The sequence below is a fragment of the Rhincodon typus genome, chromosome 4 (genome assembly GCF_021869965.1).
Source record: "Rhincodon typus isolate 14 chromosome 4, sRhiTyp1.1, whole genome shotgun sequence".
NCBI classification, from domain to species: Eukaryota; Metazoa; Chordata; class Chondrichthyes; order Orectolobiformes; family Rhincodontidae; genus Rhincodon; species Rhincodon typus.
The window spans coordinates 71,816,010-71,838,896 of NC_063335.1; the positions used below are offsets into that span (position 1 = coordinate 71,816,010).

At 41.8% G+C, this 22,887-nt stretch overlaps 1 protein-coding gene and 2 long non-coding RNA genes across 3 annotated transcripts in view; 2 read left to right on the forward strand and 1 right to left on the reverse strand.

Moving 5' to 3' along the window:
* Window positions 1-286: 286 nt before the first annotated feature.
* LOC125482898 lies at window positions 287-9,372 on the reverse strand. The gene is made up of 3 exons (XR_007261887.1): window positions 8,246-9,372; window positions 1,766-1,900; window positions 287-1,634 (listed from the first exon to the last, which is right to left on the reverse strand). It is a non-coding gene; the product is annotated as an uncharacterized LOC125482898 (long non-coding RNA).
* Window positions 9,213-11,163, forward strand: LOC125482899. The gene is made up of 3 exons (XR_007261888.1): window positions 9,213-9,410; window positions 10,581-10,755; window positions 11,133-11,163. It is a non-coding gene; the product is annotated as an uncharacterized LOC125482899 (long non-coding RNA).
* Window positions 11,164-13,065: 1,902 nt separating this feature from the next.
* rnf139 (ring finger protein 139) overlaps window positions 13,066-22,887 on the forward strand; it is a 34,026-nt gene continuing 24,204 nt past the window's right edge. Inside the window, exon 1 of the mRNA XM_020514208.2 lies at window positions 13,066-14,873. Within this exon, the coding sequence (XP_020369797.1) occupies window positions 14,711-14,873 (163 nt within the window). The 5' untranslated portion in view covers window positions 13,066-14,710. The remainder of the gene's footprint in view (window positions 14,874-22,887) is intronic.

Here is a 22,887-nt window from a genome sequence, read left to right on the forward strand (position 1 = left end):
ACTAGAATTTGGCATTAAGTCTGTCCTCCACAAAATTCTTCTTTACTCTCTGCCTCAGCTCTGACTTGATCAGGTCGGCTGGTGTTTATTGAACTCAAACAGGTATTAACTCTTTCAGATTGTTATACAACAGCACTGCACTGACCCCACCTAAGTATTTTTCTGTTACTTTTATTGTTTTATATTTGTTTACATTATTACATGTACAACTATCCCATTTTAGTCCAAGTCTTTGACTTTCAAATTCATGTTCTTTCAAGAACATTTTTTTTTCTTCAGACTTGGAAACTTGGTAAATTGTCGTGTAAGAGTTAGTTATCCTGAACTGTCTTTCTAATGATCTGAGATTTGAACCCTTAATCTCTTGTACTTGTTTCAGAGAGGGCACTGTCTGGGCTAGAGCAGACACTAGTTTCTAGGTGCGGTTTCTTGAATCTTTAAACATTGCTTGTCTGTTCTTACTCATGTCTTCCATGTGGTTGTATACATCACATCTTCAAGTTGTGTCAACTGGATTTTGATTTTCAACCTACCTGTGGATCTGTGCTGAAGTAGATAGATTTTTTTTAGTTCAAATTGTTGAATAATTTGGACATTCTCATTTGCTTTCTGCAACTGAATTATTAGTGAAATCAACTTGCCCACTTTTTCAATTATCTGGATTCCTTCTTGTTGATGTGGATCCATTATGGTTGTTGAGCAATCATCTTTGAAATATAAGAAGAAGAAGAATAGAAGAATATTTGAGCTGGTCTCTTCCTTGTCATTTCATCTAACATGTGACTTGCATTTTTCACAATTAAGTGTCCACTGTGTCATGTTCCAAACATTTCAGGTGCGGATGTTTCAATTGTCTCAAGCTATGTATGCTGTTCAGTTGCTGCCTCTTTGTTTTCTTTCCTTCTCAAAGTTTGTTCTTAATTAGAATCTCAAGTCTCTTTAGTTGATAGTAGTGGAAAACATTTCTACCAAATCAGTATGAACACAGCTTTCCATCTCATTGATGGCATGAAACAATTTCCTATTCCAACATAATTAACCTCAGGAGATTCTGATTTTGTTTGTTCTGATTCAGTCAGGAACTAACAGAGCCCTGTGAAATCTTCAACCAGCCATACCGTCATTGGCTGGGTCTTGACTAGTCATTCTTTGATTGGCTGTTCCTTGACCTTCCATTGTTTAACCTCTTCCAGCTTTTAAAGATGACTGAGGTACATAACATGCCTTTCTACTCAAGAATGAGAATTTGTGGTTGTGAAGTATTGATAGGTTTTTTAATGTATGCTATTTAGTGTTGGAGAATTGCTTGTTTAATGTAAATGCAAAGTGCAAAGTCCCCTGGACCATGTAGTTAAATATTTGTCAGCTGTGGGCAGTGTTTTGTCAATGAAGACTTTCTATCTAATGATATTGTGATACTTGTTTCACTGTCCAACTTGGGATTCATGAGATGCTCATTGGCTTAAACAACTGCTTGCCAAATTATGCAGTCCAGGCCATTGATTTCTCCAAGGAAAATTTGGGTCTGTCTTCTATTGGAGACTCTTCTACCTCATTTACTTCTTTGTGTGGGTGGTTGTTTGATCTTTTGCTTTTCTGTGGTCGTGTCCTCCTTCTGAAAGTGCCTGATTGTTCTACAATAAAAGCATTGAGTTTTAATAGATATTCGTGCCTATGAAGTTTCTTTGCTCTACAACTTTAGTCAGAACTTTTAATGCCTGTTATCTGGCTTGGTGTATCGCAGGTGTTTTTTGTGGTTCTATACCTTAAGATTTGATGTTTCTGAAGATGTCCTGTGCCAAGTTTGATCTTCTCCCCTTAAGACCGATCTGTGATGCTTCTGCACCTCTGCTTCACTCACCATCTGAACTGTTTTCTTTTGAGTCAAGTCTTCTTTGCACTGTAATAAATATGACAAAAACTTATCAATAATGACGACAGTTAATTCTCTTATTAAGTTACATCTCTCCACTGGTCTGTAGAAGTAATTAATTAAGTACTCCAAAACCTTAGAATTAATTAAATAATATGTGCTTCTTTTGTTAGTTTTGTTCTTTCTGGAACTTTATTTGTTCTGATGTTGAAATAATTGCCAAAAGCTTTCAGTATCTCTTCAAAAGTTGCTTCTTTTATTCTTTGACAAGTAATAACATAATCTGCTATCTTCCAATTGCACATAGCTTCTGATTTAGGAACCTGTTTAGAAGTTATCCTATATCTCAAGCATTTTTTTTTTCTCCTGGATGTGCAGTTGATAATTTAGGGATCAATTTGACTAATCTCTGAAATTGGTAATGCTATTTCTGATGCCATGACTTTCTGTCAATATTGGGTGCTTTGTGTTCTTTATAGATTTTTACTTTGCAGTAATAGCAGCTCTCCTGTGCTCCGCTGCTGTTCTGTATCATTTTCCCGATTTTTGCCACTGCAACAGGGGATTTCCATACGTTAGCAGTTTTAATAAAGGTTTTCCACTTACTAAATAATGGGGGATTTTCCACCTCTTGCAGCAGTAATGGAGGTCCAATCACTCACTTCCCTCAGTTACCCTGCAACTTTCTCTCTGTCTTGGATCACAGTGTGTATCCAAGCGGTTCTTTTGGATTCGGTTAAAAATAATTTAACAGCAATTTGCTTAAAAATGAATCTTTACTGAGCAATAATAATGATCATAGTGGTAATAATAAATGGAAAAGAAAAGAGAAAAAGCAATAAGTCTCACGACCTTTTGCTTGTCAGGGAACCCCTAGATCGACGGCTGGTCTGGAGGCTTAAATTCATTCCCTGCATTGTTCATGATTTTGAGCCGAGGCAAAGTCCAGCGACTTAGAATGAAACTCTCTCTCTTATACAGTGTAACAAACAGCCAGCACAAAGAAAGCAGATACCGAAGACAAAACTACTGGCCGGTACAGAAAACACAGCTACAAAAAAACAAGCTGCAGGTGTCGTCTTCGGTCTGTAAAGGAATGTTCACGGGACTCCTTTAAAGGTCATGCAGCTTGTCACGTATCATCCTAAACTTTCCCAGCCGATTTTCCCATCCTGTACAATCTATTTTGTCAAGCAGCTGTCAAATATCATCATTACCTTTTAGCCCTTCAGCCCATCCTATACACTCTCCTGGCCCTTTTTGTTCCATTTTTTTCTCACTTGCTGTGATATCTATGCTGTATGGCAGTGGCACCCATTCCAAGATTATATTTAAAATTCTCACCTTTTCAGGCTGAATGAGTGCTTTATTTAAAGCTTCTCCTTTGTACCAGGGACCACACTTAATTTTAGAAGGTTAAAAACCAAAAGAATTGCGGATGCTGTAAATCAGGAACAAAAACAAAGTTGCTGGAAAAGAACATAAGAACATAAGAACTAGGAGCAGGAGTAGGCCATCCGGCCCCTCGAGCCTGCCCCGCCATTCAATAAGATCATGACTGATCTTTTTGAGACTCAGCTCCACTTACCCACCCACTCACCATAACCCTTAATTCCTTTACTGTTCAAAAATTTATCTAGCCTTGCCTTAAAAACATTCAGCGAGGTAGCTTCAACCATTTCACTGGGCAGGGAATTCCACAGATTCACAACCCTTTGGGTGAAGAAGTTCCTCCTGACCTCAGTCCTGCATCTGCTTCCCTTTATTTTGAGGTGATGCCCTCTCGTCCTAGTTTCACCTGCTAGCGGAAACAACCTCCCTGCCTCCACCTTATCTATTCCCTTCATAATCTTATATGTTTCTATAAGATCTCCCCTCATTCTTCTGAATTCCAATGAGTACAATCCCAGTCTACTCAGTTTCTCCTCATAATCCAACCCTCTCAACTCTGGAATCAACCAAGTGAATCTCCTCTGCACCCCCTCCAGTGCTAGCTCAGCAGGTCTGGCAGCATCTGTGAAGGAGAAAACTGACTTAATGTTTTGGGTCCGGTTCTGAGGAAGGGTCACCGGACCCAAAACGTTAACTCTTTTTTCTCCTTTTTAGAAGGTTGCTGTCCTTAGCAATCAATAGTACCTTTTCCTTGAAGTCTCCTGGGTTACAGGATATTTGTGTTGTTGGGATGGGTATTGCTAAATTATATCTTCAGATCCTATGCTGACCACCAAGTTTTATGTGCCCCTATCGTATCTTCTAACTGGGTGGGCCCTTTAGGGGCTTATGAGGTCACGTGCGCAATGGTAACCAATTTCCAGTCTAAGAAGAGTTTTGTAGAGTAAACAAGATAAGTAAACATATTTGCACACATTATAAGAATATGCCGTACTTTAAAACATGAACTGTTGGGCTTCCGTCTGTATCTCATGAAATTCTACTTTACTCTCTTCACAAGTCCTTGTGAATTTATCACAGTGGGTGATGCTTACCACTCAACCAAGTATTAACCCTTTTAGATTGTTCCAGATATATATGCAACAGAGAAGTAGGATAGTGCAGGGAGTCAATCCCAGAGTTTAGGGTCTATATGATTTAAGGAGTGGTCACCGAGAGAGGTCTGATTAAAATTGAAGTAGTCAAGATATGAAAATTAGAAGCTTGCAAATATCCCACGCAGTGGTTTGGTCGGAAAAATTAAGGCTAAGGAAGGGCGAGGCCTTGGTCTATCTGCCCAGAGGCAGAATGTAATAACGGCAATAGGACAGAGGAGGGAACAACATCCACAGCCAAAACTATGGCACCCTCCACCATCCCTTTGTAGGAGTGAGTTCGGTCTCTGAGGCAAGAAAACTCTGAGGGCGTCAGGAATTCAGCAGGAACAGCAGTTTATTCGAGGGGTAATCGATCACAGCAAGGAGAGGAGCTCGAAATCATCACGCAGGACATCGAGCTCATTCTACAGAACACCCGCGCAACACTATGTTATACTTTATTACATTGTAATTATGTAATTCTACAAACTGTTACTGTACAGTTGATTGTATCAAGTCTATAAGTCAATTAACTAAGTGGTAACTGCATCAAGTCTGTAAATCATTTGACTAGACAGTCAATTCCATCAGGTCTGTAAATAATTCAGTTATTTACAATTCAATTAACTAGGCATGTTGATTACATCAAATCGTTGTGTATTACATATCTACTAATCAGATTCAAACACGTGGTGCCCCTTCACTTATGTGGTCACTTGCTTATCTTGTAAAATTTGCTCCTGAATATCCTGTGGCCTGCTAAGGTTCCGCCCTGCTTACTCACATCAGTCAGCAATTAACAAGGCTTCCGTGGGCTGGGTGGCGTGTCGTTCGTAATGTGGGGTCAATCGCCTTAAAATATCGTATTCTATCCTTTTTGTGAGATACTATATCATAAGCCTCTTTACTTTCATACTCAAGGTCCTCTTTACAAATCTACCCCCAAGCGCTCCGTATTACCACTATCACGCTCTTATTCATTCATAACTTTACTGACCACTCACGAGTGTACTATGTTTTCTATTACCGCATTACATTCATTCATTCATTAAACCGCGATCTTGCAATATATTTCATTATTAAAGGTAGATTAAAATATTCCTTTCATCCTATTTCTGCCTTTTCACAGCTTTAACCCTTCCCGGCCCCATGCTGCTAGCAGTGTCCAGACCTGTGTCTACATCAGAGGCTATCCCTGAGTATGTGTTAATTTTGTAATCTGTTCAAAACAATACCATCCCAGCCACCGTGCCACCCAAAACTATGAAAGATAATATTAATCAGCCCTCAGCAACTGTCTCCCGGGACTTAAACAGTTTGCTGGACATCAAACAAGTTTTCTCCGTTAGCACGTACCTGTTGAATAGGGCCTCTGTTCCCTTTAAGAAAGTTACTTTCAAGATAGTGCTTCCGTGAATTTAAATGAATGAATGAGTAAACTATCAATAGGGAAATCTCAAGACCCAGCCACGACAATCAGTCTACTACCCTTTCTGCTGTTATTCAGTACATATATGATTCCCAGCCCAGTCAAATCAGGTCTAGGCCCGAAACGTCAGCCTTCCTGCTCCTCTGATGCTGCTTGGCCTGCTGTGTCCATCCAGCTCTACACCTTGTTATCTCATATAGGCTTGATATTCTTTTTGGTATTCTGTAACTTTTAAAAAATAAAGGGACCCACACACCTCATTCCCCTACTTCCGTCCTCCCTTCTGGCCCATGGCCAATCCACGTGGCCGTGAGGCCAATTGGAGACTTTCCAGTTTTTGGGGTGTTGGTCTGAATATGGGTTCCTTTCTCACTGCTTTGTCAGTTGAGGGGATAAGTTTTTCCCTGCATGCAGTTTGAGTCAACTTTCTCTGTTATGTAGCGGACGACAATGATAAGAATGAAAACCAAAAGAACTGCGGATGCTGTAAATCAGGAACAAAAACAAAGTAGCTGGAAAAGCTCACCAGGTCTGGCAGCATCTGTGGAGGAGAAAACAGAGTTGACGTTTCGGATCCGGTGACCCTGCCTCAGAACATGATAAAAATGATTAGGACAAACTCTTGTACGACAGCGATGTGAAAGATAATCCTGATCCAAGGGTGCATATCGGCAGTTAGTCCCCAATTCCTCAAAAGCTCATACCATTTAACTCCGTGTAAAACTTCCTCAATCTTGGATTTGGTCTTTTTGATCTGGATACCTTCTTGTATTCACTGGTGTTCCACATCCTGGGCTTCCGTTAATAACTGTTGCCAATAATGGTGGATGGGGGGACGGTAGGGGTAGGAGTGGGAGAAGGTCTTGCAGGTCATGTTAGTTCTGCTTCCAGCGTGGAAGATACTGTAAGATTTACCTTTCCCTTGATATCCTGGTGCAGGGGGTTAATAGTCTCCCCTCCAGCAGTGATTTATTTCCTTTAGGTTAGTTATGACTAGATAATGTCCCTCAAAGGAGCAGTTCAGGTGTTTTTTGGTATAATGCTTTGCTGGAGTAGCAATATATACTTGTTGGTTCATGATCGCATAACACGTTCGTTGGACTTGGTCCTTTTGGATGTCACAGTTCTCATACAGTTGCACTCCATAGTGGGTGCTTTTGGAAATCGTATCGGTTGGGCATAACGAAAATGTGCCCTGTCCAAGGACTTTTCCTTGTTAACAGCTTTCAGTTGTCCTTGAGAACCCAGTGTTCAGTCCCGTTAAAATATCCCGGAACATGGAGACGGAACAGAGGTAAAGATAAATTAGCATACACCGGAACCCTCAAGTCTATCCCCAATACATTTGGCACATCATGGGGTATAACAACAAAAGTTTGGGCCAGCTCCCTGGTACGAGGGTGTAAGTCCACAACTCACTGTTGGAGGTCTTGATCTTGAATCCAAGAGGGGAGCCAGTGATTCAAAAGTATGGACATTTGGGTTTGGTAGTCTGTCAGAATGCGGGAAGTAATCACAACACAGAGAGACAGTTTCTGGGCGGCCTTTGTATTATTATTAATTCTCACGCGGTTAGTCTCGGTGGTCTTCCCAGCGTCTTCCAGTAAGGAAATGGTCTTAACATGTATCCTGGTATCTCTGGCACCAATGTCGGTCGTTTTGTGGTGGTAGTGTCCCATTTGCATGAGCTTCTTTATTTCTCCTTTTAGATCTATTAACTGCTATTGCAAGGAAGCCAGATCAACAAAATTGACTGTCGTGACTCCTGCTACATAGCCAGCCCCAGCAGCCGTCAGTACGTCACGTTTGTCTCGATGTTGATATTGGAGACGAATAGTAGGCTTCCGTCATAGCAAATCTTGTCTGAGACGTAAAGAGATTCTGTATGGACTTTGGGCATTGGGTTGAGAGGGTCAAATTCAATTGGATTAATAACTTTATGGTGACTATGCCCAGCTTTCAGAGTAGTCTGATAGGTAGGGGTTCTAGGATTAAACTATGGTTCTGCAAATATGTTATATTTTCATTTCATATTGGGGGTCCTGGGGGAGACCACTACCCAATCCTAATCCAGTATGTCAGTTTCCCTGTGCACCTCGATCCACTATGTCACCTACGCCGGGTTGTTTTTGTCCCTTGCTTGCATTGTCTACACTCTACGGTACAATTGTATGAATCTGTCCTGAATTTCCTGAATGCTTTCCCTTTCCTAGTGTTGCCTTGCCAACCTGCTCGTGACCACATAAGCGAACCGTGATACCCTTCAATTACCATATCATTGCTGAACCCACGACCTAGAGCCTTTGGCACGATTGAGGAAGGAGCTCAGGCTGGGGGTCTGAGAGAGGTACAAGGAGTTGTCACTCTCATTATTTCGGTGATAGAAACCTGTTGTCCAGAATCCATTTTACTTACAGATCAAGAGGGGAAACCCAGCAGCGTATGTTAACCGTCCTTTCTCAGATGGCTCAATCCATAGCTCTCCATTCGTGTAGAAGTCCTTCAGGCCGGTGTAATAAATGTCACTGTCCACCGGATGTGTTTGCCAGGAGTCATTGTCGGTGTGGGTTGACTCGGGCCATACGTTAGTCTTGACACCGAAGGTCATTGTTGAGCATGCTCCGCTAGGAGTAATCTGTTAAAACAGAAAGAGGAAGCGCAAGGCCTTGCCAATGGGCAGTTAGGGATCATACACATTCACCTGTGAAGGGTGGCACCATTTACCTATGCCAGCTTCATTTACTTAAACTCCGTGATTACCTGTGATAATTATTTCATAAGGTCCTTCCCATCATGGAGGGAGCTCCCACACCCCTTCTGAGGAAATAATCGTACATTACCTCGTCTCCTGGTTTAATCTGCATGGCTTCTGTTGGTTCTCCCTCTTTCTCCCAAACTCTGACTGCTGCTGCTGAGTAACTCGCGTTTTTAATCTATCCAACTGCTGGCATAAGGTTCTGATAAAGTCCCATATGGGCCCCTTTTGCATTAATGAGTTCTGCTCCCCCTGTGATCGTATCAGTCGGGAGGGTCATGGCACCTTTGGTCATCAACTCGAAGGATTTCAGTGCAGTGGTTCTGTTAGGGGTTCCGCGCATGGACATGGGTATTGCCGGTAACACTCATGCCCATCTGTTTCCCTGTCTCTGGCTGGCTTTAGCTGAGGCTTGCTTCAGGGTTCCTGTAGTTTACAGTGAACAACTTGTCTACGTAATGCTGCTATCAAAATAGACCCTTTCTGTGGTTTCTCCTTGTCATTCTTTTGTCCCACCCACCCGGCTTTCTGCTCAGCTGCCAATCTATGCCGATTCCACCCAGCCTTAGCCAAGTTACAAACTAACTTTTTATTTGCTTCACGGAAGGTTTGTAGGATGGAGCCATCCGGGCCCCAATTATCTTCTTCCGGAGGATAATTACTTATCATTTTTCTACTTTAAGCAGTCTTTTCCCACGCCTGCAGCCGTGCTCAGCTTCCAGCTGCAGCAAATTTAAAACCACACCAGTCCATCGGTGTTAGTTATGCCTAGGCTTTCTATTTCATCGCGCCAGTCCGACGGTGTTCGATACAACGCCCCCAGGGGTAAGTTGCTATTCCTCTGCGCTCCCGGCAACCTCACACTCCGATTTTTCATTTTACCAAGGGATAACACGGTTTACAGGGTCACCCGAAATTACGCCTGCTCTAACCTACAGGGTGGTAAAATTAAACATACTCACCCTCTTAGCAATCGACTCTCAGGGGTACCCACCCTGCTCGCAACGCCAAACTGTGGGAGTGAGTTCGGTCTGAGGCAAGAAGACTCTGAAGGCGTTGGGAATTCAGTAGGAATAGCAGTTTATTCGAGGGGTAATCGATCACAGCAAGGAGAGGAGCTTGAAATCAACACGCAGGACAATCGAGCTCATTCTATAGAACACCCGCGCAACACTATGTTATACTTTATTACATTGTAATTATGTAATTCTACAAACTGTTACTGTACAGTTGATTATATCAAGTCTATAAGTCAATTAACTAAGTGGTAACTGCATCAAGTCTGTAAATCAATTGACTAGACAGTCAGTTCCATCAGGTCTGTAAATAAATTACATCAAATTCACAATTCAATTAACGAGGCATGTTGATTACATCAAATCGTTGCGTATTACATATCTACTAATCAGATTCAAACACGTGGTGTCCCTTCACTTATGTGGTCACTTGCTTATCTTCTAATATTTGTCCCTGACTATCCTGTGGCCTGCTAAGGTTCTGCCCTGCTTACTCCTTCCCCATTTCTGAAGAAAGGTCCCCACCCGAAACGTCAGCTTTCCTGCTCTTCTGATGCTGTCTGGCCTGCTGTGTTCCTCCAGCTCCACACTGTGTCATTACTAAACTTTTTGCTGTTACGGTGCATATATAATACCCAGCCCAGTCAAATCATATAGGTTTGATATTCTTTCTGGTATTCCCTAACTTTCAAAGAATAAAAGGACCCACACCCCTCATTCCCCTACTTCACCTTCCCCAACCCAACGTCCAGGAACCTGAAGGGCGTTCATTCTTTAATTGGCCACCATAACTCTCAGCTCCATGGTCAATATTTAGTTCCAGGATCTCTACCAATATGATAAAAATACTACCCAAAGAGTTTCCAGGCAATTGGAGAGTGACAGCTTCCCATTTTTAGCTAGAAGCTATTTAATATTGCTGGTAGCCTCAAAGAGGCAACTATTTACTATGAAATAACTTTAGCTGTTATCTTTGCAGCTGCTTGAGGACCTAATCTGGCACCTGATGTTACTCATTTACTGGGAAAATCATCCTTTCATTAATAAAGCTGGAATTGGTCATTTATCTGTCCTAAGGCATCCTTTTATCAGAACTGTCTTGGATGGGAACATACAGCGTTCTTTCAGTGACCTGCTAGCAGTTCTGTTCAAAGGTACAATTGTATTTCACTGTGTGAGTAGGCTACTTAGTTTGCTTAGCTTCTGTCTGCCATCTTGTAAGCAGGCATGAGCCACTTAGTGTGGTCAGGTACAAGTCACCTTACATGGCCAGGTACAGGTCACCCTTGCAAATGGCTGCTATGGACTGCACGCAAAGGCCTTCACAGCTGAAGTAGAGGTCACAAGCTAGCCAGTACACTATATACAACTGCATTTTTCCAAACATCGTCTTTTTCAAAAAAGCATTCGCAATTCTATGTTACACAAGTTACCTAATAAACACGGTATGCAGAATATTAAAATTCCTTAACAAAATAGTATGTTGAAGAGTCACTGGACCCAAAATGTTAACTCTGATTTCTCTCCACAGATGCTGTCAGACCTAAGAAGATTTTGCAGCAATTTTTGTTTTTGTTTCAGATTTCCAGCATCTGCAGTTTTTTTTTTGTCATTGTGTTAATTTTAGACAGTTCAATTTTTGTCAGTGTGTATATGCATGTTATACATACTGTTTAAATCATGTAAGTTTCCTAATGGTACTGTGTGTATTGTTCTTGTCAATTCATGTGCTGTATGCTGCATTGATGTTTCTTTTCCAGGAAATGTCATTCCTGTGAAGAGTTATATTACCATAGTAACTTGTTGATGATCTAAATTTCTCTTGCTGAGGAACTGTGGACCTCTGGATCTACTGGTCTTTCTGTACTCTATGTAGGTGGTGAAATCACATCTTCCTGTTCAGCTGCCTGCTATGAAGGCACAGGTGTGTGTGCAGATGTACACATATGATCGAGGTGACAATTGCTCAACTTGGGTCCCAAATTGCCATGTCTTTCAACTCTTGTTGAAAACATTGAATGCACTCTAACTGGCTCTCTAATGCTTACCTCTGGTAATTATTTGTTAGATTTATCAAAGTGAAATTTGGCTTTCTATTCTTTCATCTTGATTTTGCTACTTGCATCTATTATTACTTCTGGTTTCAGTAGTCTTTCTGCTATTGGTAAAATAGTTTGGGGGCAGCATGATATTAGTCTTTGGACTGTCTACTGTACAGTACTGGGTTTTTTTCAAATAGCCACCCAATTAAACCTAGTTGCTTGTTCTTTTTCCATAAACCTGAGCTATACTACCTGCTGAGTAAAGTGACACTAACAAAGTATCTGTAGTACCCACATCTAAAACAATTGTGGAATGCCTTTTAATATAAAGCATGCCAACAATCCTTTCTGAGTTAGTGATTACAATAAACTTAGCTTCAACATATATGAGTGAAAGCTGTGTAAAGCAATAGTAATAGTACAAAGCAATGTAATAATAAACAGAATAATGCAAACTGAAAGAACTGCGGATGCTGTAAATCAGGAACAAAAACAAAGTTGCTGGAAAAGCCCAGCAGGTCTGACAGCATCTGAGAAGGAAAAAACAGTTAACGTTTCGGGTCCGGTGACCTTTCCTCAGAACTGTCCTGAGGAAGGGTCAACGGATCCGAAACGTTAACTCTGTTTTTTCCTTCACAGATGCTGTCAGACCTGCTGGGCTTTTCCAGCAACTTTGTTTTTGTTCCTGATTAACAGAATAATGCAATTGGAATTAATTATCAATAAACAAATTTTAAGTTGACATAACTGGAATTGTGCAATCATACAATGATTCAGCACAAAATAAGACCAGCTAAACCCATTATACTCATACCAATTCTTTGTTGGAGACATCCAATTGATCCCAGTCCCTGTTCTATCCTCTATTCTATTATAGAATGGTTAAAGCACAGGCAAGGCCATTTAATCCATAGACTCCATGAATGTTCTTTGCAAGAAAATCTATCTGATCACACTGATCTCATTCCATAGAAGAGCCATACATGTGTACTTGACTTGAAACATTAACTCTGTCTCTCTCCCCCCATCTTCATGATACTGCCAAATTTGCTAAGTTTCTCTGCTACTTTCTGTTTTTGTTTCATGTTTTCAGCATCTGCTGTAGCTTGGTTTTGTTGTAGCTAAGCCTTCATCCTCTCCTTGCAGCCTGACAGTATATGTACTTTTGCAAGTCATGATAGAATTGCCTTTGCCACTCTTTCATACAACGCATTTCAGATCATAGCCACTGATGGACACATGTTGCCATGGCAGAGATGCACATAAAAAGATAATGGAGGGAGTGACAGTTTCAAAATTGGGACTTTGCCTCTTCAAAGCATGAACCTTTGGTCCCAACTCCGGTTTGTGCAGGTTGACAACACCCATTTCCATCCAACATTGAGACTGTGAACCACAGATTAATATTCAGCCCTTAACAAGTTTTGCAAGATCTTATTTATTTTTCCAAGATTTAGTAAACATTTTAAACTCTCACCACTTTAGAATCAATGGCCTTCAGGAACAAAGCAGGAAATCAAACAGCAATTTCTTGATTATTTTCAGCATCATGTGCAAGAGACATGAATTTAAACTGTGGAAGCAATGATCACTAATGAACATTCTTGACTATAAAGTATTGAGGAAAATTTAGAAGAAGGGATGAATACGAGACATAGGGTTAAGATAACAAGGTCTGGAGCTGGATGAACACAGCAGGCCAGGCAGTATCAAAGGAGCAGGAAAGCTGACGTTTAGGGTCTGGACCCTTCTTCAGAAATGGGGGTGGGGAAAGGGGCTGAGATAAATAGAGAGGGGGAGGCGATGATAGAAAGTGGATAGAGGAGCAGATAGGTAGAGAGAAGATGGACAGGTCAAGGAGGCGGGGATGAAGCCAGTAAAGGTGAGTGTAGGTAGGGAGTTGGGATGTGGGTTGGTCAGTTGGGAGGCAGGGAAGACGGACAGGTCAAGGAGGCGGGTATGAAACCCGTAAAGATGAGTGTAGGTAGGGAGTTGGGATGGGGCTTGGTCAGTGAGGGGGAGGGGCGGATGGGGTTGGGGGGGAAGACGGACAGATCAAGGAGGCAGGTGTGAAGCCCGTAAAGATGAGTGTAGGTAGGGAGTTGGGATGGGGCTTGGTCAGTGAGGAGGGAGGGGGAGACGGACTGGTCAAGGAGGCGGAGATGAGGCTAGTAGGTAGGATTTGGGGGTGGGGGTTGGTCAGTGAGGTGGGGAAAAAAGACGGACAGGTCAAGGAGGCGTGGACGAGATGGGCTGGTCTTCGGATGAGGTCGGAGGTGGGGAGATTTTGAAGGTTGTTTTGGAAAGGAGATACACGAGAATGCATTGAAGATTATTTTCTGAATGCAAGTAACGTCAATGACATGAGACTTGCAGCCTGTGGGGGTGGTGGAAGAAGAGAAAAATAAATGATTGCAAAAAGAAGTGAAACGGGCACTTGGAAGGCAAACTTGCAATGCTCCGTGGCAGAGCAGGGAAATGGGACTGACTGGATTTTTTTCACACATGATGGACTAAATTGCCTCTTGCTGAGCCGTAATGACTGATTCTCTCCGCTCGCAAGTTACACCAAGCATTGCTGCAATAGGTCAGCAGCAAGAGCACAGTTTCAGCTGGAACCACAGCGGCAACAGTCTAGATCGGAGTAAATGTCTCTGCGCAAACTCAGAAATCGGCGGACGTCTGATTGTGACGCGGGGCGCGTGCCACCCGGGCGATCCCGGCTGAACGTTCCATCCTGCTTGTGATTGTGAGGTCACTGCGTCTTCTCCCTCTTATCGCCCTCCATATTCCCCCTACGTCTGATTGTGACGCGCCAGTCTGCGTGACGCACCTTTCGCGTTGAGCGGGAGTCGCGGTAGGCGGCGGGCGGCCCAGGCGATGGGGAGGAAGCGGAGAGCCGCGGCGGACCTGGGCGGACCGCGACACCGGGCCGACAGCTGACTCACCGCCAGCTATAGCCCGGCCAGATAAACAGGTGTTCGACTTTTGTACGCCGGTCGAGCCACTCTCTCAGCCAGCAGCGGAGTTTGTTGTGAGCGGGTCGCAGCGTTGCCGGTGGTCGCCCATGTCAGCGCAGGGGCTGTCAATGGGGAGTCACCTCCGGGGGGTCCTGGACGTGGCTCTGCGGGTCCCCTGCATCTTCGTCATCGACGCCATCTTGAACTCTTACTTTGATGGCTTTGAGAGCCTGTCCACGGTGGCTCGACAAGTATCACAGCGGTTACTGGGTGAGTGATTGCGGGAGGGGCCACTGTAGAATGAGCAACCCACAACCCCAGTGATTGGGGGTGGTCCTGTCGGACTAGTCAAAAATCCTCGTCGTATGGTATCGCAAACAACTCTGGATTAGTTAAGAGCAGGCTTGCAAAAAAATCTGCGTGGCCAGCTTGCAGCCCTTATCTAAGGGAAAGAGCGCGTCTTTATTTCATTACATGATAATTTCTCTTTATCTACAGATGAGCCCAAGTTGCAATCCTTAAATTCTGAAAAAGGTTGTTGAATTAATACTTCAAGTCCCCAAAGCTATTTTAGGATAGGGATTCTCTCAGGTATCCTGCTCTGAGAGGAGATACCTGCTGAGTTTTGAAGCTTGTCTTTCACGTTGAGAGGGTAAATTTGGAAAGAGTTTTCAGAGTAAGCTTTGCATAAAGTTCTTGTAAAACTCAACCAGGATTCATTGCTGGTAGGAGTGAGTTTTTGAGGTGGTGCATGATTTGCCACTCATTGCTTTGTCCCGGATGGTGTCAGGCTTTGTGTTAGAGCTGTACTTAGCAAGGAAAGTATTCCATTAACTCTTGACTTTCCCAGTAGATTGTAACCAGGAGATGAGCCCTTTACTAGTGGGTACCTAGCTTCTTACTAGGTCTTGTAGCTGCTGCACTTTTGTTTTTGGTGGGTTCAGTATGATTTGTGATAAATTGGAAATACCACCCTTTGATGTTTGGGGCATTTGACTAATATTAGTGTTGACTATCCAGGGCTATTGGTTAAATTTTCCTGGAATTGATCTATGGCACTTGGATAACATTGATGTTATTATACATCATTTATCAGCCCAAGCTTCAGTGTTTTCCTAATCTTGCTCCATGTGGTGTGTACTGTGCCATTATTTTGAGCAGTTGGTATTAACTACTCTAGCTGTCACTGAGCTAACTCTCTCCTAAAGGAGCAAGGCCATTGATGAAGCAGTTAAAGATAGTTAGGTCTAGGATGCTTCTTTGCGGTCTCGTTAGTGCAGTTGCTAGAGCCCAAAATTTCCCAATCTTATTACATTGAAAATTGGTAGGAACCATAAGATTACAAAAGCAAAGGTGTGTAAAAGAGTGAAGGATTATATGGAGAAATTTACATTTTGGAAAAGTATAACAAAAAAGTAAACTAGTAAAAGGAAGACTGCAACAAAAGTGTGCTCTCATTTTTGATAAAACTGAAACAAGCTAGTATTTTAGTCTCCTCACTCCTTCAGCCTTTACAAACTTGCAAGTTAGGAGCAAGAGTAGATTGTTCTGGCCCTTGAGATTCCTCTGCCATTGATAAGATTATAACTAATCTGATTATAACTGATCTGATTGTGGCCTCCGATTTTGTTGCATGTATCCTTTAACTCCCTTGTCAATGCCATAACTCAGTCCTAAAACTATCCAATGAACATGGCTCCACTGCTTTTGAGGGAAAAGAATTCAGTGGGTCCTAATCCATTTGGTAAACTTTTTCATACACACTTAGCTTTGGAAGCTGTACCAGAGGATTGAACCCACTCCCAAGTAGGGGAGTGGGAAAATATAAGTAGGCCAAGTGAACTTGCTTCGTGTGCTACATCGCTGGGGTCTCCTGGTTCATGGGCCTGGCCTTTGAACCCTTTGTCCTACAAATGTATACATCAGAAAATGCCATGGGCTCCACCATGATGGACAAGAACTTTGTCTGTGGTGACAGGGCATAGTCCTCTGCCCGGTAGTTCTCCGCGCATCGGAAAAAGGCTGGCTAAGAGAGACTGGAGTCACTGTTTGCTGAATCTGATCAGGGAATGTGGGAGCTCGTATTTCTGATTGTACAGGAGTCAGCTTGGGGTGGCAGTCGGTATTACTGAACAGGGTGGGCTGGATTCAGTGATATTGAGGATCAAGGAACTGGGTGGCATGGTGGCACAGTGGTTAGCACTGCTGCCTCACAACGCCAGGGACCTGGGTTTGATTCCACCCGCGGGCGACTGTCTGTGTGGAGTTTGCACATCCTCCCCATGTCTGTGTGGGTTTCCTCTGGGAAACTCCGGTTTCCTCCCACAGTCCAAAGATGTGCAGGCTAGGTGGATTGGACATGCTAAATTGCCCGTAGTGTTCAGGGGTGTGTAGATTAGGTGGGTTATAGGGGTATGGGTCTGGGTGGGAAGCTGCAAGGGTTGGTGTGGGCGTGTTGGGCCGAAGGGCCTGTTTCCACACTGTAGGGATTCTATGATTCTATTCTAGGATTTAAGGAAAGGACAATAGAATGAGAGAGTAAACTAGTACAAAACATAAAAACAGACTGTAAAAGTTTCTGAAGATACACAAAAAAATTAGTAATGACTAGTCACTGGAGGTCTGGTCACAGGCAAAGTCAGGACAGTGTGTGATGGGAAATAGGGAAATGGCAGTGAATCATTGGGTTATGCCTCCTTTCACTGAAGAAGGTACAAAAAATTTCCCAGAAATAAAGATCCAAGGGACTTGAGAATGAGGGAGTAACCATAAGGAATAGGAGCAGAAATAGACCATTTGGCCCATCAAGTCTGCTCTGCCATTTAGTGAGATAATGGCTGATCTGATAATCCTTAATTCCACTTCTCTGCCTTTTCCCCATAAACCTTGATTCCCTCTGATTAAAAATCTGTCTGGCGCAGTCTTCAATGTACTTAATGACCCGGCCTCAACAGCTGAGGTGAAGAATTTCACAGATTCACTAACCCCTGAGAGAAGAAATACCACCTCATCTGTCTGAAATGGTTGACCTCATATTCTGAGATGATGCCCTCTGGTCCTAAACTCCCCCACAAGGGGAAACAACCTCTCCACATCTGCCCTGTTATGTCCCCTAAGAATCTTTAATCTTTCAATAAGGTCTTCTCTCATTCTTCTTAACTCGGAGTACAAGCCCGGTCTACTCAACCTCTCATAAGACAGTCCCTCCATATCCAGGAATCAGCCAAGTGAACCTTTTCTGTATACTTCCAATGCCAGCCTACGTTTCCTTAGACAAGGAGCCCCAGAACTATCCACAGTATTCCAGCTGTAGTCTGACTAGTGCCTTTTATAATTTTAGCAAAACCTCCCTACTTTTACAGTTCACTCCCTTTGAAATAAAGTCCAACGTCACATTTGTCTTCTGTTACCTGCTCACAGAATACTAATAAAGATTAGTATTAATAAGAATTGTTGGCAAAGTTAACTGAAGGTTGAACAATTGAAAATTGTCATATCTCCAGGTTCCCATGATCTATCTTCTAGAAGTCTTTTCTTTTGTTTAAGGGACGTTGCCATTGCTGGCTGGCCACTATTTATTGCATGTCCCCAGGTATAGAGTTATAGAATCATATGGCATGGAAATATGAGAGGGGAAAGATTTTAAAAGATAACCTTTTGTTTGTCTTGATCACACATCTTACATGTTATCAAATTTAATTGCTATCAGGTTCTGAAAGTCTGGGGACTTGAAACGTCAAATCTGTTTCTCCCTTTACATGCTGCCAGATGTGCTGAGTTTCTGCAGCATTTTAGTTTTATTTATTTCCAATATCTACAGTATTTTGCTTCTACCACTAGTTAGTCAGAGGGTCATACACCATGGAAATAGACCCTTCGGTCCAACTGGTCCGTGCCCAGACTTCCCAATCTGACAGACTCATTTGGCTGTATCCCTCTAAACCCTTATTCATATACCAAAACAAAAAGGTTGAGTGAAGAGTCCTTAAGATCAACGTGAAAAACTTGAGGTTCATGAAGGCATTTTAATGTTATTGTACCTGCCTCCACTATCTCCTGTAGCAGCTCATTTCATATATGCACCACCCTCTGTCTGAAAAAGTTACCCTTTAATCTTTTAAGTTCCAGTTTGTGTACTTTCTCTTTGTATTTAATCTTTGATTTTCTAGTATCGCCCTGATTAAATTTATACCACACTCTTTCCAAGACCAGCATGTTCTCCCTGATGCGTTGTGCCCACAACGACTGTAGACCAGATCTACCTTGACCAGGCATTTGAATAGGGTTTTGCTGAAGCATATCTTCTACCCCCTTGAATTGTAGTCCTCTAGATATAAACACCATAATTCCATCATCTTTTTTGATTATCTTCTGTCTGTTCAAAACATTTTAATAATCTTTTATGGCATGCCTAGAGGTTTCAACTTTCTTTACGTCTACACTATTTCTAGCTTTTCATTATTTTGAAAATACCCTGTTCTGTCCTTTTTGGATCTGTTTGCTACAATGTGCTCATACAAGTAATCTAACAGTATTTCCATAACAGTGTTGTTTATCTTTGTCATTGGTAAAGTTGAAAACCTGACTTGCAATTCCATCATCAAAGCAGTCAAAATACAGCAAATATTTGAAGCTGTAATGCATAATCTTGCAGGATACCTAGTATTAATCAGCCTCATCATTTCGAGTATTTATCTTCTCTCTGTCTCCTGCTGTTCAGCCAGTTTCCTAACCAAGTTAATAATTTGCCTTCAATTCCATGAGTTTCAACTTTGGTTAGTTACTTCTTTTGAGGAGTTTCATCAGCCTTCTGGAAGTCCATATAAATAAAATGCGTAGACAATCCCCTGTCCAGTACGTTTTAATCATCCTTTTAAAGTTTTCAATCACATTGCAAACTTTGAAAATTGAAACGTTTCAGTTGACAATCTTCAATTCACCCTATTTTTAATTGTTTTCTTTATTTGTTATTTTGCTTGCTTATTTACCGAGAAGAGATGACGTTGGAGCTTTTTGCCTTGCACTCATCAGGATCTTCATAGGGGGCGACACGGTGGCACAGTGGTTAGCACTGCTGCCTCACAGCGCCAGAGACCTGGGTTCGATTCGGGCGACTGTCTGTGTGGAGTTTGCACATCCTCCCCGTGTCTGTGTGGGTTTCCTCCGTGTGCTCCGGTTTTCTCCCACAGTCCAAAGATGTGCAGGCTAGGTGGATTGGCCATGCTAAATTGCCCGTAGTGTTCAGGGATGTGTAGATTAGGTGGGTTTATAGGGGGATGGGTCTGGGCGGGATGCTCCGAGGTTCGGTCTGGACTTGTTGGGCCAAACGGCCTGTTTCTACACTGTAGGGATTCTATATTCTATATAGGACAAACACAACAAAGCCCAATTTCAGAAAGTCTCAACAATTTGTTACTAGAGAGAAAAGGCAACTCTGGGCTTGCCATGCTTTGAGATAATTCAAAAAAGGTGCAAGGCTTTTAAACACATCTCTTGTTTGCAGGGACACAGTCCTTGTGTATGAATTACGCTGCTTGGAGCAAGAGTAATTGAATCTTATTGCAAGCTCAGTTCTTGTATTGTTTGATGTAGTAATTAGTGCATTTGGAATTGGCGTGGTTTTTTGTGGGTAGTATTTCGTCCCACTGAAGTCAGTGTTACCTCAAACTAGAATTTAAGTAGCTGTTTTGCTTTTCCCTCAAGTTCAGTTTGTGCTTGCAATTAATTCAGTTTTCTCCATATACTCTGTATCTTTGTATAAAGAGTACTTAGGCCAGACATCTATCCCGTGCTAACAAGGTGTAGAGCTGGATGAACACAGCAGGCCAAGCAGCATCAGACGAGCAGGAAGGCTGACGGGTCTAGGCCCGAAACGTCAGCCTTCCTGCTCGTCTGATGCTGCTTGGCCTGCTGTGTTCATCCAGCTCTACACCTTGTTATCTCAGATTCTCCAGCATCTGCAGTTCCTGCTATCTCTGAAACAATCTATCCTGTGCTTTCAGCTTTTTATTTTATACTCTTTTCTTGTGTATCTTTTTTGTAAACCTGTAATTCTTGAGACAGTTTCTGACTATTACTCTACTCTGGTTTTATTTTTGAATCAATATTTTGTCACTTATCGTCCCCGTGCTTAGTGCTTTAAAACCCTGTGATCATGCTATTCATCCTTTTTTGGCTTCCTTAATAATGTAAGTCTCTTTTTGTTTCATAAAGTGAGACACCCTCCTTTCCCAGCCTCCTCATAACGGGGAATCAAGACAAAGCACAACTATAAAGTCTTGAGAGCTTTCGACCATTTTTCTTTAATTGTTGAGAGGTGCATTCTTTTTTCAGAATAGAGGATCAGGTGAAATTTGTATCAAATCATCAAATTAAAAGTACAAACAAATTTGCCATAAATGAAAAATGCTTTGTATGAACCAAATTTTAGAATTGTCCTATAAAAATTTTAATTTTGAAGAACATTCTTCATTGGATACTTAATATTAAAATAATTTACTGCTTCACTAGAACATATTGTCTTTACATGTGAGTTGTTGTAATGATCTGTAAAGTTTGTGGTTCAAAATGTTTGTAACTATTGTGCTCAAGTTCAAAGTAGTACTCTAAAGATCATTGCAGAGACTTAATGGTGATTGAAGGAACTAAAACTCTTTAAGTGATGTAACAAACTTTTGGAAATGAGTTTTTTTGCTATTAAAATGCTGAGGGATAGGTATTAGTGAGTATCCAACCTTTTTTTCCAGCATTTTCTCAGTACTGTACTAATATGGAGATTTTTTTTTTAATTTCAAACCCAAAACTGTGGGGAAGAGAAACTTGGGATCATAGCTTTGCAGATTCAGGTAAACACAAGGAAGTTTTAAAGGAATTCTGTGATTCTGAAATGGACAAAAGATTTTAGTAGAGATGAACTCTAAAGGCTAGTGTGATTGCATAACAGTGAGCAATTTTGTTGCCTTCCTGGAAAGCAAGTTTCAACAGAAATTGTTTGCATTTTTAGCACATTTTTAACGTAGTAAAATTTTAAGATGCTTTCATCAGGTGGTGTTCTGTCGTTGGAGAAAGTACTTGACACAACATGCAATTCTTGGTAGCTTTAACAGTGGATAAGATATGAAGTTTCCATCCAATATTCTGTAACCTTTCAAATAGTGGGAGAGAAATAGTAAAGGGTCACTAGACCTAAAGTGTTGACTCTGCTTTCTCTCCACAGATGCTGTCAGACCTGCTGAGTTTCTCAAGTAATTTCTGTTTTTGTTTGTTGAGGGAGCTAGATGCCAGGGGTAAAGGTGGCATTCTGGTAATCACATTGAACTAGTAATCCAAACCACAGGCTAATGATTTTGGCACATGAATGAAATCCTGTCATAGAGCTGGTGAAATTTAAATGCAATTAACAAAGACAATCAGGAATTGAAGGCTTGTCCCAGTAATGGTGACCCTGAGACTATCATTGATAGGTTCACTGCCTGTGAGAGAAGGAAATCTGCCTGGTCTGGCCTACGTTTGACTCCAGATGCTTAGCAGCGTGGTTGACTCTTGATTGTCCTCCTGAAATGGCCTAGCAAGTCATGCCTTCAAGGACAATTATGATTAACAAATGCTGGCATTGCCAATAATGCCTATAAAATATCTAGGGAAAAAGATAGAGAAAATCAGCAAGGAATCAGATGTGCAAGAACTACAGAATGAAGATTTGGGAGGAAGATGGAGGGATTGCTGAACTATTACAGTCTGCTTTCAATGCTTTTATTCTTTGTAATGGTTTCAATTCAGTAGAGTGACTTGAGGGGAGGTTAAGAATCAAATCCACTGGAAGTAGATTGGTAAAACACAGATTCTCTTCTCTAAAGGTGTTAGCAAATGAAGTGATTTTTTTTTTACACATTGACTAATTTTTAATAGCTTTGTATATCCTCGTACTTTTAAAATAAGGATTAATAGTCTTAAACTGCTTGATGAAACTCTGGATTATTTGTCTGTATCTCTGACTACTAGCCCAGTAATATAACCATTAAATAATTGTCCTGAACGTGAGAGGTTGGAAATTTCTTTTTCAGGAGATTACCTATTTTTATTTATCTTGGTGGGCATTCATAGCTTATTAGAATTGTGCTTATCACTTCATCCCTTTGTGCAACTATTCCACAAGGAACATGCATCTAGACCAGGACTCCACAATCTGACTAAAGGGTGCAGGGCTGGATGAACACAGCAGGCCAAGCAGCATCATAGGAGCAGAGAGGCTGACGTTTCGGGCCTAGACCCTTCATCAGAAAAG